The sequence below is a fragment of the Rhinoderma darwinii genome, chromosome 4 (genome assembly GCF_050947455.1).
Source record: "Rhinoderma darwinii isolate aRhiDar2 chromosome 4, aRhiDar2.hap1, whole genome shotgun sequence".
NCBI classification, from domain to species: Eukaryota; Metazoa; Chordata; class Amphibia; order Anura; family Rhinodermatidae; genus Rhinoderma; species Rhinoderma darwinii.
Window position 1 is genome coordinate 316,270,151 of NC_134690.1, and position 14,941 is coordinate 316,285,091.

The window sequence follows — 14,941 nt, forward strand, 5'->3', positions numbered from 1 at the left end:
ACTCCAATCGCTCGTCCCCATACATTATCATCATGTCAGCAGCGAGTCTCCCTGTTTACACAGGGAGATGTGCTGCCGACAACGATGATATTTAACTTTTTTTAAATTATATGACCAGCAGATGATAGAGCGTTGGCTTGTTCATCTGCTGATTGTTCCCCTGTTTACACAGGGCAATTATCGGCAACGAGCATTATAGGAACGCTCGTTGCCTGATAATCGTCCTGTGTAAAACCCCCTTTAGTTTAGTAGGTTCACCAAAGATCAGCCTTCTTTTTAAAATGAAAGTTGTCAAACACAGTAAACGCACACTATGAAAATTCATTGTGTAGCACTATGCTCACAAAATTGGACAACTATATGATATATTTGAAAAGTCTCCTGTGCCTTCTCTTAAAACAGGTCATAAAATTCAGACTCTTTCAGAGTTACAGTGTGAATGTCATTTGGAGGAACCTAGGCTAATATATTAGGTACATCTGAAAGGTCGAATTATTCAATAGTGTCGTAAGATTGACAATTTACAAGAGGGAGAGTCAGTCATGGATTTGAGGAGCATGCTACATAATACATCTGAAGTAACCACTAGCTAGGTCAAAGCTTTTGTGCACCAATATTTTGTGACAAATAATGGTGCTAGTCCATATTAAATTTGGAGCCCCCATTGCAAGTTATTCCACATCCATTTATACATCTTTGTTTTCAAATTTGTCGTACAGATGTAGCCAAGCTTATATGGACTCTGATAACTTGCTGCAGCGTGATACCTCACAACAAAAGCCATTGAAAAGTATTTGAAAAAAAGTTAAAGCTTCTTGACAATGTGTATATAAAAGTCAAGATAAAGATGGCTACATGCTGCAGAACAAGATTAAACGCAGTGGGCGTGACTGCTGCGGAATACATACAATATAATGATCCTTAGTGGATTCCAGTGAGGAAAAATTAAGATTGCTTTGTGAGAGAGACTTACTTTCCTAAGTGCTATGAGTCGGTCACTGGCTTTTCCAAGGGCAAATCCTGTCAGAGAAAAAAAAAAAAGAAAGTCACTCTTTCAGTAGCAACCCCAGATCTGGTTAAAGTTTTTCTTACTTGTCTTCACTGTACAGTAGAATACAAATTATTCTTCCCTGTTGTTCAACAATAGGCGGACACTTTTGACCTTCCTGACAGAGCCTCATTTTTCAAATCTGACATGTTTCACGTTACGTGGTAATAACTTCGGAATGCTTTTACCTATCCAAGCGAGTCGGAGATAGTTTTCTCGTGACACATTGGACTTTATGTTACGGTTAAAATTTGCTCGGTACATTTAGTATTTCATTGTGAAAAACACCAAAATTTAGAAACCCACAATAAGTCACCCCATTTTAAAAACTTCACCCCTCAAAGTATTCAAAACAGCATTTAGAAATTTTAACCCTTTGTGTTTCACAGGAATTAAACCAAAGTAAAGGTGAAACTTACAAATTATTTTTTTTTTCCCAGAAATTCATTTTTAATCTATTTTTTTTTTGTAACACAATGTTTTAGCAGAGAAAGGCAACTCAATATTTATTGCCCAGGTTCTGCAGTATTAGGAAATATCCCATATGTGGCCCTAGTGTGCTACTGGACTGAAGCACAGGCCTCAGAATCAAAAGGAGCACCTAGTGGATTTTGGGGCCTCCTTTTTATTAGAATATATTTTAGGCACCATGTCAGGTTTGAAGGGCTCTTGCGGTGCCAAAACAGTGGAAATCCCCAAAAGTGACGGCATTTGGGAACACCCCTCAAGGAAATTATCTAGGGGTATAGTGAGCATTTTGACCCTACAGGTGTATTGCAGAAATTATTGGAAAAAGGCTGTGAAAATGAAAATCTACATTCTTTCAAATAAAATGTAGGTTTAGCTAATTTTTTCTCATTTCCACAAGGACTAAAGGAGAAAAAGCACCACAACATTTGTAAAGAAATTTCTCCCGAGTAAAAGAATAACCCACATTTGGTCATAAATGGCTGTTTGGACACACAGCAGGGCTAAGAAGGGAAAGAGCGCCATTTGGCGCTCAAATTTAGCAGGAATGGTTTTCGAAGGCCATGTCGAATTTGCAAAGCCCCTGAGGGGACAAAACAGTGAAAACGTCAAAAAAGTGACTCCATTTAGGAAACTACACCCCTTGAGGAATTCATCTAGGGGTTTAGTGAGCATTTTGACCCCACAGGTGTTTCATAGATTTTATTAGAATTGGGCAGTGAAAATAAAAAAATTTGGAGCTAAAGCTACATCTTATTGATTTCTCAACAAATAAAGGAAAAAAAAAAAAAAGAACCCCAACATTTGTAAAGCAACTTCTCTGGAGTACGGAAATACCCCATATGTGGTCATAAACTGCTGTTTGGGCACATGGCAAAAGTCAGAAGAGAAGAAGCGTCATATGGCTTTTGGAGCACAGATTTTGCTGGATTGGTTTCTTGACACCATGTCGCTTTTGCAAAGCTCTTACGTTACCAGTACAGTGGAAACTACCCAAAAGTGACTCCATTTGGGATACTACACCCCTTGTGGAATTAATCTAGGGGTGCAGTGAGCATTTTGACCCCACAGGTGTTTCATGGATTTAGTTGAATTGGGCAGTGAAAATAAAAAAATTTTGTCCAATAAGACGTAGCTTTAGCTCAAAATTTTTCATGTTCTCAAAAAATAAAAGGACACACGGCACTGCTCAGAAGGGAAAGAGAGCCATTTAGCTTTTGGAGTGCAGATTTTGCTGGATTGGTTTCTGGTCGCTATGTAGCATTTGCAGAGCCCCTGTGGGATGAAAACAGTGGAATCACAAGGGACCCCATTTTGGAAACTACAGCCCTCAAGGTATTCACCAAGGCGTGTAGTGAGCATGTTAACCCCGCAGGTGTTTTGCAGAAATTAGTGTGCACTCGATGTTGCAGAGTGAAAAAATGTTTTTTTTTTCCATAGATATGCCAATATGTGGTGCCAAACTCGTGCCACCATAACAAGACAGCTCTCTAATTATTATGCTGTGTTTCCCGGTTTTAGAATCACCCTACACGGGGCACTAATCTTTTGCCTGGACATTGGACAGGGCTCAGGAGTGAGAGTACCATGCGAAATTGAGGCCTAATTTGGCGACTTACAAAGTATCGGTGCACAACTGCAGAGGCTCTGATGTGAAATAATAAAAGAAACCTGAGAAGTGACCCCATTTTGGAGACTACACCACTCAAGGCATTCATTAAGGTGTGTAGTGAGCATTTTCACCCCACAGGTCTTTTCCATAAATGAATGTGCTACGGATGGTGCAAAGTAATTTTCTCCAGATATGCCAATTCAGTGGCAAATATGTCATGCCCAGCTTATGCCACTGTAGACACACACCAAAAAGGGTTCTCCCGGGTATGGTTGTGCCATATATGTGGAAATAAACTGCTGTTTAGGCACGCTGTAGGGCTCAGAAGGGAGGGAGCACCATTTGGCTTTTGAAGTGTAGATTTTGCTTGGTAGTAGTTTTGTTTGGAGTTTTACTGGTATTTCAGTTTATAATGTGGGGGTACAGGTAAGCTGGGCAGAGTACATCAGGGGCATAGTCAGGTGGTATAATAATGGGGTAAAAAAAACAATAAAATAATACATAGATGTGTGTTACGCTGTAAAGCAATCCTTTCTGCACAGGCCAGTGTCGCACTGATAGAGGGTATCCTTTCTTATCCCCCTATTGGTACACACTCGGCATCTTTGCACTGGGAAGTGCTGTTCTGGTGTAATACGGGCACCCTCACTTCCAGCAGATATGTTTGGGCCCTCCCCTTCCTTCTTCCCTAATTTTAGACCCCCGATAAATCACCTCTTGAAACCGAAGAAATGTTCCCCTCGGGCCTGCACAACCGCATATTTTTATTTCCTGAATTATTGGAGCCTCATCTAATTTTATTTTTTCATAGATGGAGTGGTATGATGGCTGTTTTTTTGCGGGATGACTTGTAGTTTTTATAGGTACCATTTTAGGATACATGCGACTTTTTGATCACTTTTTGCTTCAATTTTTTGCAGGGCAAAGTGACCAAAAAACAGAAATTCTGGCATAGTTTTTTCTGGGGTTTTTTTCACCGTTCACCGCGTGGAATAAATAACAATATATAGTTTAGACCGTTACGGTCGCGGCGATATCAAATATGTATGGTTTATTTCTTTTTTTCAATAAAGGACTTGAAAAAGGGCGATTGTGGTTTATTTTATTACTTGAAACGTATATTTTTGACAACTTTTCTTTTTTTTTTTTTACACTACTTTTACCTATGTAGTGCAATGTATTAGATTTGTCAGTCAGTCATTCACTGACAGCAAGCCGATTAGGCTTCGCCTCCGGGCAGGGCCTAATCGGCTACTTTAATGGAAGAGGCCATTGTTAGGTCTAATGTTGCCATAGTAGCAGTCGGCAGCACTGCGATGGCAGGGCAGAGCTGCCAATCTGCTGATAACCACAAAGATGCAGCGATTGCTTCGGTCACTGCATCTAAGGGGTTAATGGCAGGGATCGGAGCTAGCTCCGGTTCCTGCCGTTACAGGTGGATGTCAACTGCAACATACAGCTGACATAGACCGCTTATGACGCCGGCTCATCTCCTGAGCCGGCGCCATATTGCCGACGGCTACGTAAGCCTTTTGGGCCCCGCCTCCGGGCGGGGGCTGGAAGTTTTCCGTACTAGGCAGACCGGGAGGCCACTATTCGTAAGTTACAGCTGACATCCGGGGATGATGGCACCGACTCTGCTTCTGAGCCGATGCCATCCATTTGTCATAAGTATACGAGATTTTGCGGGAAGCACTGGCTTTCCATGACGTATACGTACGACATATGTCGGGAAGGGGTTAACAGCTGTTATTGCAAGCTTTGTAAAATATAGTATTAGTATGTTTGTATTTTATGGGGTTTTCCACTGATCCTGAGAACAAGTGTCTTGATCACTCAGCAGTTTCTGTATACGCATCTTTCCAAATAATGGAAAGTGATTGATTGGACGTGTGGCCGCTTCCCTGACCAATTTTCTAAATTAGTTGAGGTTCCAGCAGTCAGACTTTTATTTCATATCTAGCCAATCGTCCTTTACAAACTAAATAATAATAAAGTGAGCAGAATGAGAAGCAGTCATGTATCTCCTTTATAGCTCAGCTTTTTATTCTTTATGTAAGAACCATTGAACCTAAACCTGCAGCGCTTTGGCATAAGATAGCACCCCCGGGAGGCGCTTAAACTCAGTCTACGGAGGTAGCTGAGGCCTCGGAGCACAGACCGAGGACCGCTTTGTCCAGTCCCCGGTCAGGTGATCGCCGTTATTCACCGAATAACGGCGATCACTGTACAAAACAGCGGCGGTTAGTTCTCGCTCTTCTCTCACAGAATAGGGGGCCAGCACTCCCTATTAGACCCCCGATCACACCCCCCCCCCCATACCGGATCATCAAAATGGCATGACTGACTTTCACAATGACAACACATTACACTACGTAGGTAGTGTAATGTGTTCTAGCATCGATTAGAGATGCAAGTATAAATGTTCCCTAGTGGGACAAGTAAAAAAAAAAGAATCAAAATGTTTTCAAAAAAAGTGTAAAAACAAAAATGATTTTTTTCCTATAAGTCTTTTATGAAAGGAAAAAAAATGAACACGTTAAAAAAAAGTACACGGATTTGGTATCACCACATTCATAACGACCCCAACTATAAAACTAAAATATTATTTTTCCCGCACGATGAACACGTAAAAAAACAATGCTAGAATCACAATTTTTTGGTCACCACTCCTCACAATATACAATAAAAAGTAATCAAAAAGTCGCATGTACGCCAAAATAGTACCAATAAAAACTACAACCCGTCCCACAAAAAACAAGCTCTTACACAGCTTTTTTGACTGAAAAATAAAAGAAGTTATGGCTCTTAGAATATGGTGACACAAAAAATAAATTATTTTACAAATAAGTGATTTTATTGCGCAAACATTGCAAAACATACAAAAATCTATATACATATGGTATCACCGTAATCGTACCGATCCCCAGAATAAAGTAAAATGGTCATTTATAGCCCAGGGTGGTCGCCGTAAAAGAAAAAAAAGAAATTGTCAGAATTGGTCACCTTGCTTGCCAAAAAATTGAATATAAAGTGATTAAAAAAAATTAAAAAAATCGTATATACCCAAAAATGGTACCGTACTAATGAAAACTACAGATTGTCCCACAACAAATAAGCCCTCACACAGCTCCGGTGAAGAAAAAATAAAGAAGTTCTGGCTCTCAGACTATGGCGACGCAAAATGTGCAGTGTTCCAAAAGCGGATAAGATCAGGGACCATTTATCAGTGCGACACTGGCCACATATCTGCGGATTATTATTTATTTACCCCATTATTATACCCTCTTATTATGCCCTGATGTTCTCCGCACAGATTACATATGCCTCCACATTATAAACTGAAATACCAGAAAACCCCCAAAAAGAACTACTACCAAGCTAAATCTGCGCTCCGAAAGCCATATGGCACTGCCTCCCTTCTGAGCCCTACAGCTTGCCCAAACAGCAGTTTACGTCCACAGATATGGCATCGCCATACCCGGGAGAACCCGGTTAATATTTTATGAGTTATTTGTCTTCAGTGGCACAAACTGGGCATAACATAAAATGGCATATCAGTGGAAAATTGCAATTTTCACTCGGCACCATCCGCTGCGCATTAACCCCTTCGTGCACCACGACTTAATAGCACGTCATGGTGTGGGGGGTGATGTATGGAGCAAGCTCACGCGATGAGCCCGCCCCATACGCTGTGGGTGTCAGCTGTGTATTACAGCTGACACCGGGGACTAACGGACAGAAACAGCGATTGCGCTGTTATTGGAGCTTGTAAAAATGACAATTTACTGCAATACATTAGTATTGCAGTGTATTGTACCAGCTATCTACTGATTGCTGGTCCAAGTCCCTAGGGGGACTAATAAAATGTGTAAAAACAAAAGTAAATTAATATTCGTGAAAAAAATGTATAAAAATATTTAAAGTCCAAAACAAAAGATCCGTTTCACATTTTTTCTCTAAAGTAATGTAAAAAAAAAAAATACACAAAATTGGTATCGCTGTGTCTGTAAAAGTCCAAACTATTAGGGTATGTTCACACTCACAATTTCCGGACATAATTCAGGCGTTTTTTGCTGTAATTACGGCCGAAAATACTGCTTGAAAGCGTCGGCAAACATCTGCCCATTGCCCATGTGCATGTCACATCTTGGGACGTAATTGGAGCCGTTTTCCATGGACTCCATAGAAAAACAGCTCCAATTACGTCCGTAATCGATGCTGCATAAATTGCCTGCACGTGACATTACGTCTGAAATTCAAGAGCTGTTTTCGCCTGAAAACAGCTCCGTAATTTCAGGCGTAACGGACGTGCACGTGTGAACATACCCTCACAATATAACATTATTTAACTCGCACGGTGAGAAATAAAGAATTTAAAGAGGCTTTGTCACCACATTATAAGTGGCCTATCTTGTACATGTGATTGGCGCTGTAATTTAGATTACAGCAGTGTTTTTTGTTTAGAAAAACTATCATTTTTGACGGAGTTATGACCTATTTTAGCTTTATGCTAATGAGTTTCTTAATGCCCAACTGGGCGTGTTTTAGTTTTTGACCAAGTGGGCGTTGTAGAGAGAAGTGTATGACGCTGAGCAATCAGCGTCATACACTTCTCTCCATTCATTTGCACAGCACATACTGTTCTTACTAGATCAATATGTGCAGCCACATAACTCACGTATTAACGTTACTCAAGTGTCCTGAGAGTTAATAGACATCACTACCAGCCAGGACGTGATGTCTATTCAGAATCCTGACACTTCACTAACATTTGTGTGTGATTTACAGCACAGCACATTGAGATCACGCTGGGCTGTCATTTACAGCGTAATCTCGCGAGATTACGCTTCAGGTGCTGTAAATCACACATAATCGTTAGCGAAGTGTCAGGATTCTGAATAGACATCACATCCTGGTTGGTAGTGAGGTCTATTAACCCTCAGGACACTTGAGTAACGTTAATGGGGATGTATGTGGGTGCACATAGTGATCTAGTAAGTGCACTATGTGCTGTGTAAATGACTGGAGAGAAGTGTATGACGCTAATTGGTCAGCGTCATACACTTCTCTCCACAACGCCCACTTGGTCAAAAAGTAACACACGCCCAGTTGGGCATCAAGAAACTCAGTAGCATAAAGCTAAAATAGGTCGTAACTCTACCTATTTTTCTAAATAAAAAAAACACTGCTGTAATCTACATTACAGCGCCCATCACATTATGTAGAAGATAGGGAACTTATAATGGGGTGACAGAGCCTCTTTAAAACTGCAAAATCAATGTTTTTTGGTCACCTTGGCTCGGACAAAAAAAAAATAAGAAAAAGTGCTCAAAAAGTTGTATGTACCAAAAAATTGTACCAATAAAATCTACAGCTCGTTTTGCAAAAAATAAGCCCTCACATCACTCTAAAAAGTTATTGGTCTTGGAAAGCGGGGAGGGAAAAACAAAAAAGCAAAAATGTATCAGTCCGGAAAGGGTTAATTACTTTCTAATGAAAAAACATTTATGACCACATGTGGGGTATTGCTGTACTCCGGAGAAATTGCTTTACAAATGTTGGGGTGCTTTTTCCGCCTTTATAAAATTGAAAAAAATTCAACATTTTAGTGGAAATAATGTTGATATTCATTTTCACGGCCTAATTCTAATAAATTTTGCAAAAGACATGTGGGGTCTAAATGCTCACTATACCCCTAGATCGATTCCTTAAGTCACTTTTGTGTGGTTTCCACTGTTTTGGTCTCTCAGGGGCTTTGCAAATTCTACATGGCACCTGTAAACCATTTCAGCTAAATTTGAGCTCCAAAAGCCAAATAGCGCTCCTTCTTTTCTAAGCCACTCTGTGGGTCCAAACAGACGTTTATTATCACATACTGCGTATTTACGTAATCGGGAGAAATTGTTTTACAAATGTTGGGGTGCTTTTTCTATTTTATTCCTTGTAAAAATTAAAAAGGTCTATGTTTTTTCAGAAAAAAAGTAGATTTTTACCTTTTACAGACTAATTCCAATGAATTCAGCAAAACAACTGTGGAGTCAAGATGCTAACTTTACCCCTAGAAAAATTCCTTGAGGGGAGTAGTTTCCAAAATGGGCTCACTTTTGGGGGGGGTTTCCACTGTTTTGGTCCCTCCAGTGCATTGCAAACGTGACATGGCACTGAAAACTATTCCAGCAAAATCAGAAATCCAAATGGTGCTCCTTCTCTTCTGAGCCCTGCTGTGGGTCCAAACAGCAGTTTATTACCACATATGGGGTATTGCTATAAATCGGGAGAAATTGCTTTACATATGTTGGGGGTGTTTTTTCTCCTTTATTCCTTGTAAAAATTAATTTTACGTTTTTCCAGAAAAAAGTAGATTTTCACCTTCACATATGAATTCAAATACATTTAGCAAAAAAACTGTGTGTTCAAAATGCTAACTATACCCCTAGATAAATTCCTTGAGGGGTGTAGTTTCCAAAATGGGGTCACTTTTGAGGCCCCAAAGTCCACTAGGTGCTCCTTTGCTTCTGAGGCCTGTGTTTCAGTCCATTAGAACACTAGGGCCACATGTGGTATATTTCTAAAAACTACAGATTCTGGGCAATAAATATTGAGTTGCATTTATCTGGTAAAACCTTCTGTGGTACAGAAAAAAAATTATTACAAAATGAATTTTATAATGAAATTATATTAAATTAAATTTGTAAAATGTCACCCCTGCTTTGCTTTAATTCCTGTGAAACGCCTATAGGGTTAAAACACTTTCTGAATGCTGTTTTGAATACTTTGAGGGGTGCAGTTTTCAATATGGGGTGATTTATGGGGACTTTCTAATATATAAGGCTCTCAAAGCCACTTCAGAACTGAAGTGGTCCCTGAAAAAAAAAGCCTTTTGAAATTTTCTTGAAAATATGAGAAATTGCTGCTAAAGTTCTAAGCCTTGTAAAATAAAAGAATGGTCAAAAAATGATGCAAACATAAAAGTAGACATATGTAAAATGTAAACTAGTAACTATTGTGTGTGGTATTACTATCTGTTTTACAAGCATATACATTTAAATTGAGAAAAATCGTAATTTTTGCAAATTTTCTCCAAATCTTGGTGTTTTTTTTACAAATAAATATTGAATTAATTGAACAAATTATTGACCTGTTATTAAAGCTACGCTGGGTTCTCACACAGTGGTCAAAATGATTTTTTTGCCGCTGGCCGAAGCAAAAACGGTGCCATTTTTAACAATTTTCGTACGCAGTTCTCGGCAAAAGAGTAATTTTGACTGCGATGTGAGAATAAAGCCTTAATATGTTGGAAGTAGTAAAAAATTAGCAAATGTAAGAATCTGAGCGAAATTGTGATGGCTGGAGGACTGGGTCAGAGTCTTCAAAAACAGCAGATTTTGTGGGGTGTTCCTGGTATGCAGTGGTTAATATATACCAAAAGTGGTCCAAGGAAGGACAACCGGGTCACGGGCGCCCATGGTTCAAAAATGTGTGTGGGGAGCGAAGCCTAGCCAGATCTCACAGAAGAGCTACTGTAGCACAAACCAATGAAAAAACAACACACAGTGAATTACAGCTTACTGGTCTGAGAGCCTATGCGGACCCATGCTCACCACCAATAGCGAATACAATGGGCATGCGAGCATCTGTATCGGATCATGGTGCAATGGAGGGTGGTGGCCTGATCTGATAAATCCAGTATTCTTTTACATCACGTGGATGGCCGAGTATGTGTACTAAGGAAAGAATGTAAGATAGCAGAGGCATTGTGATGCTCTGGGCAAAGTTCTGCTGGTAAACCCAGGGTCCTGGCATATATGTGGATGTTACTTTGACACGTATCATCTGCCTAAACATCGTTGCAGACCAAGTTCAAGTACATTCAGCAGGATAATGCGCCCTGCCAAACTGTAAAAAAATGTTCAGGAATGGTTTGTGGAACATGACAAAGTGGGAGACCTTGGTTTATCACTACAGCAAATCACTACGCGCCTAGGTCGAGATGATCAACAACGAACAGGAATGACAGCAAGAGGTGTGCGGAGGCAACTTCTGCAGGGACGGATCGTCTAACTGTAATCATGGCGTGAAGTGATCTATTCTGTGTAGCAAGTGAAATTGGACATCACATCCCAAGCCTAGTGCAGCCACCGGTGTCAACACAAACTATTAGAAGAGAAGGCGTTTGAACGACATTGGGCTACGAGCGAAATGTCCAGCTACAGATGTTCCATTGACGACACACCACCGCTCTCAAAGGCGATCATCGAGCACAGCCAGATGGCAATGGAGGTCTATCTTTTTCAGAGAGGAGTCCCACTTTTGTCTTGGATGTAAGGATAGCCGGAGATTGGCCTGGAGACCACGTGGGCAATGCCATGAAGAGGCCTTTACAAGGGAACATCATACTGGTCCTGCTCCTGGGATTATGGTGTGGCGTGGCATAATGAACCGGAGCTGGACCGCTCTAGTCTTCATTTCAGGTACACTAACAGCTCTGCGTTACATTGATTTGGCTGTGGAACCAGTGGTACGGACATTTTTTACAAACTGTCCCAGAAGCCGTTTTTCAGCAGGACAATGCCAGGCCGTACATTGCTCATGCTACTGTGAGCAGCCTGCGTGGCTAAACAAGCTACCAATGCCTGCAACATCTCCTGACTTGTCTCCCATAAGGCACATATGGGATGTCATTGGTCGGCAATTGCAAAGGGAGCTGCCATGTGCATTCAGCGTAGCATAACATTCCTCAGACAACCATCAATAGCAAGCAAAGGCGTGTAAGTGTGCATGGTGCTCATACTCCATAAATTAAGATTTTTTGAATATTTTGTTCCCATTTTTTATCATTTGCATATCATTAACATGTCCATGTAAATTCCACAATTCCAAAACTTTTCCTTCTTGGTGTTGCAATTTCAATGTTGAGGAGTGTATATACTGGACATTGGTCCTTCAAGTTACAATATTTTCAACATAAAATGGTATTTCCTGGGCCACTGTAACTTGAAATCACATTCAACATGCAGAGCCACAAAACGTCTGGATCTCGGGGCGCGTGTGATTGGCTGGATGATCCAGCCAATTAGCATGGGCATTTTACTGGTAAACCACCTGTTGTAATGCATTGCATGCCCTGACTGGCTGTCTAGTAGCGCCTCTCTACAGTACTATATGTCCTGTTCTTCTCTTTACCTGATTCAGAATGAGTTGCTCCTTTGGACACTAGGGGAGGTCGGCTCCATGTTATATTTCTGGTACACTGTGTACTGTACAGTTTCCTGAAGAAGCTCCTGTCCTCATTGTACAAAGTGATTTACAGCTTCCAGCATTTCTGACTTTTATATGTGAGAACTTGCTTTAGCTGTATTAGTTATCAGCTTAATCTTTCATTTTTCTTATCTGTGGTGGACATTTTGGGGGCTTTGGAACCAATTTCTAGTTTTCCATAGTATTTTCAACTTACATAATAATAATAATCGCTGCCACGGAACCAAATTAATATCGTAACTTAAGTGGCCACTGTATATACAAAATATATATATATATACATACATACATACATACATATCTATCTATATATTCTTATTTTTTTAATTATTTTAACAAAAGGGGAGGGGGAATAATTTTTTTGGCCCCCGCAAGATGCACTTAAGTTCTTACCAGCAGCTCCGTTGCCATTTCCAACAACCACCAGGGTGCTTACAGACCTCTTTCTTCCTTCTTTGGCAGTCATATTGAACACACTTTTCATCTACAATGGCACAAGAAAGTAATCGTTATTTTAATCACAATAGTATAGTATGTAAAATTAAATCACAGTATAAATTGATTATGAATGGCTGCAATAATTTATACTAAATATAAAGGCAAACCTTCTTGCTGTAGTTATGGTGTTCAAAAGGATGAAAAGTGTAATGTACGCTTGCCAACTCTCCCGAGGGGTATCCATAGAATATAGTCTTCTCTGGGCTCTGTATAAGGGGATAGTCTGGTCTTGAGTCTTTTCTACTGGGATAGTAGTCTTGTCTGGGGTCTGTATAAGAGACTGTATGGTCTGCGGTCTTTAGTAACCCCTTCCCGACATTTGACGTATCCATACGCCAAAGTCGGGTAGGGGGAAGTATGGAACGGGCTCACAGAGTGAACCCGCTCCATACGATGCGGGTGTCGGCTGTTTGTTACAGCCGACACTTCAGAGTAACGAGCAGCATCGCGCTCGAGCGTTAAATGATGTGGTCAATAGCGATCGCAGCATTTAAATCGTTAGAAAGAGGGGGGCCCCCTCCTCTAACTGCTCGTGCCCCCCGCAACGCAATGGCGGGGGGGGGGGGCGATCAGGGGCGTAACTAGGAAAGACTGGGCCCCATAGCAAACTTTTGACTGGGGCCCCCCCTCCCCTGGGTGTCACACAACCCCTCCCCTTGTAGATAGTGCCTTTTTTACAAACCCCCCTTTTGATAACGCCATACAGCCCCCTTTGTAGATATCTACAGAGGGGGCTGTATGGCGTTATCTACGGGGGGGCTCTGTATGGCGTTCCCTACAGGGGGGGGGGGGACTGTATGGCGTTCCCTACAGGGGGGACGACTGTATGGCGCTATCTACAGGGGCGGGCTGTATGGCGCTATCTACAGGGGCGGGCTGTATGGCGCTATCTACAGGGGGGCTGTATGGTGCCATCTACATGGGGTACTGTATAGCGCTATCTACAGATGGGGCTGTATGGCGTTATCTAGAGGGGGGGCTGTATGGCGTTACCTACAGGGAGTCTGTATGGCGTTACCTACAGCGTCGCCCCCCCTGTAGGGAACGCCATACAGCGTCGTCGTCCCTGCAGGGAACGCCATACAGCGTCGTCCCCCCTGCAGGGAACGCCATACAGCAGCCCCCCCCTGCAGGGAACGCCATACGGCGTCGTCGCCCCTGCAGGGAACGCCATACAGCGTCGTCGTCCCCCCCCCTGCAGGGAACGCCATACAGCGTCGTCGTCCCTGCAGGGAACGCCATACAGCGTCGTCGTCCCTGCAGGGAACGCCATACAGCGTCGTCCCCCCTGCAGGGAACGCCATACAGCGTCGTCCCCCCTGCAGGGAACGCCATACTGCGTCGTCCCCCCTGCAGGGAACGCCATACTGCGTCGTCCCCCCTGCAGGGAACGCCATACTGCGTCGTCCCCCCTGCAGGGAACGCCATACTGCGTCGTCCCCCCTGCAGGGAACGCCATACTGCGTCGTCCCCCCTGCAGGGAACGCCATACAGCGTCGTCCCCCCTGCAGGGAACGCCATACAGCGTCGTCCCCCCTGCAGGGAACGCCATACAGCGTCGTCCCCCCTGCAGGGAACGCCATACTGCGCCGTCCCCCCTGCAGGGAACGCCATACTGCGTCGTCCCCCCTGCAGGGAACGCCATACTGCGTCGTCCCCCCTGCAGGGAACGCCATACTGCGTCGTCCCCCCTGCAGGGAACGCCATACAGCGTCGTCCCCCCTGCAGGGAACGCCATACAGCGTCGTCCCCCCTGCAGGGAACGCCATACAGCGTCGTCCCCCCTGCAGGGAACACCATACAGCGTCGTCGTCCCTGCAGGGAACGCCATACAGCGTCGTCGTCCCCCTGCAGGGAACGCCATACAGCCCCCCCTGTAGGGAACGCCATACAGCAGCCCCCCCTGTAGGGAAAGCCATACAGCAGCCCCCCCCCCCTGTAGGGAACGCCATACAGCCCCCCCCCTGTAGGGAACGCCATACAGCCCCCCCCCTGTAGGAAACGCCATACAGCCCCCCCCCTGTAGGGAACGCCATACAGCCCCCCCCCCCTGT

General features: G+C 42.9%; 1 protein-coding gene across 2 annotated transcripts in view; it reads right to left on the reverse strand.

Annotated features, from left to right (window-relative positions):
• Positions 1-14,941, reverse strand: part of MRPS5 (mitochondrial ribosomal protein S5) — a 225,374-nt gene that overhangs the window by 84,350 nt on the left and 126,083 nt on the right. For both annotated transcript variants that reach the window (XM_075864416.1, XM_075864417.1), the window contains 2 exons: positions 12,783-12,873; positions 974-1,020 (listed from right to left, as the gene is read on the reverse strand). In XM_075864416.1, the coding sequence (XP_075720531.1) occupies positions 974-1,020; positions 12,783-12,873 (138 nt within the window). The remainder of the gene's footprint in view (positions 1-973; positions 1,021-12,782; positions 12,874-14,941) is intronic.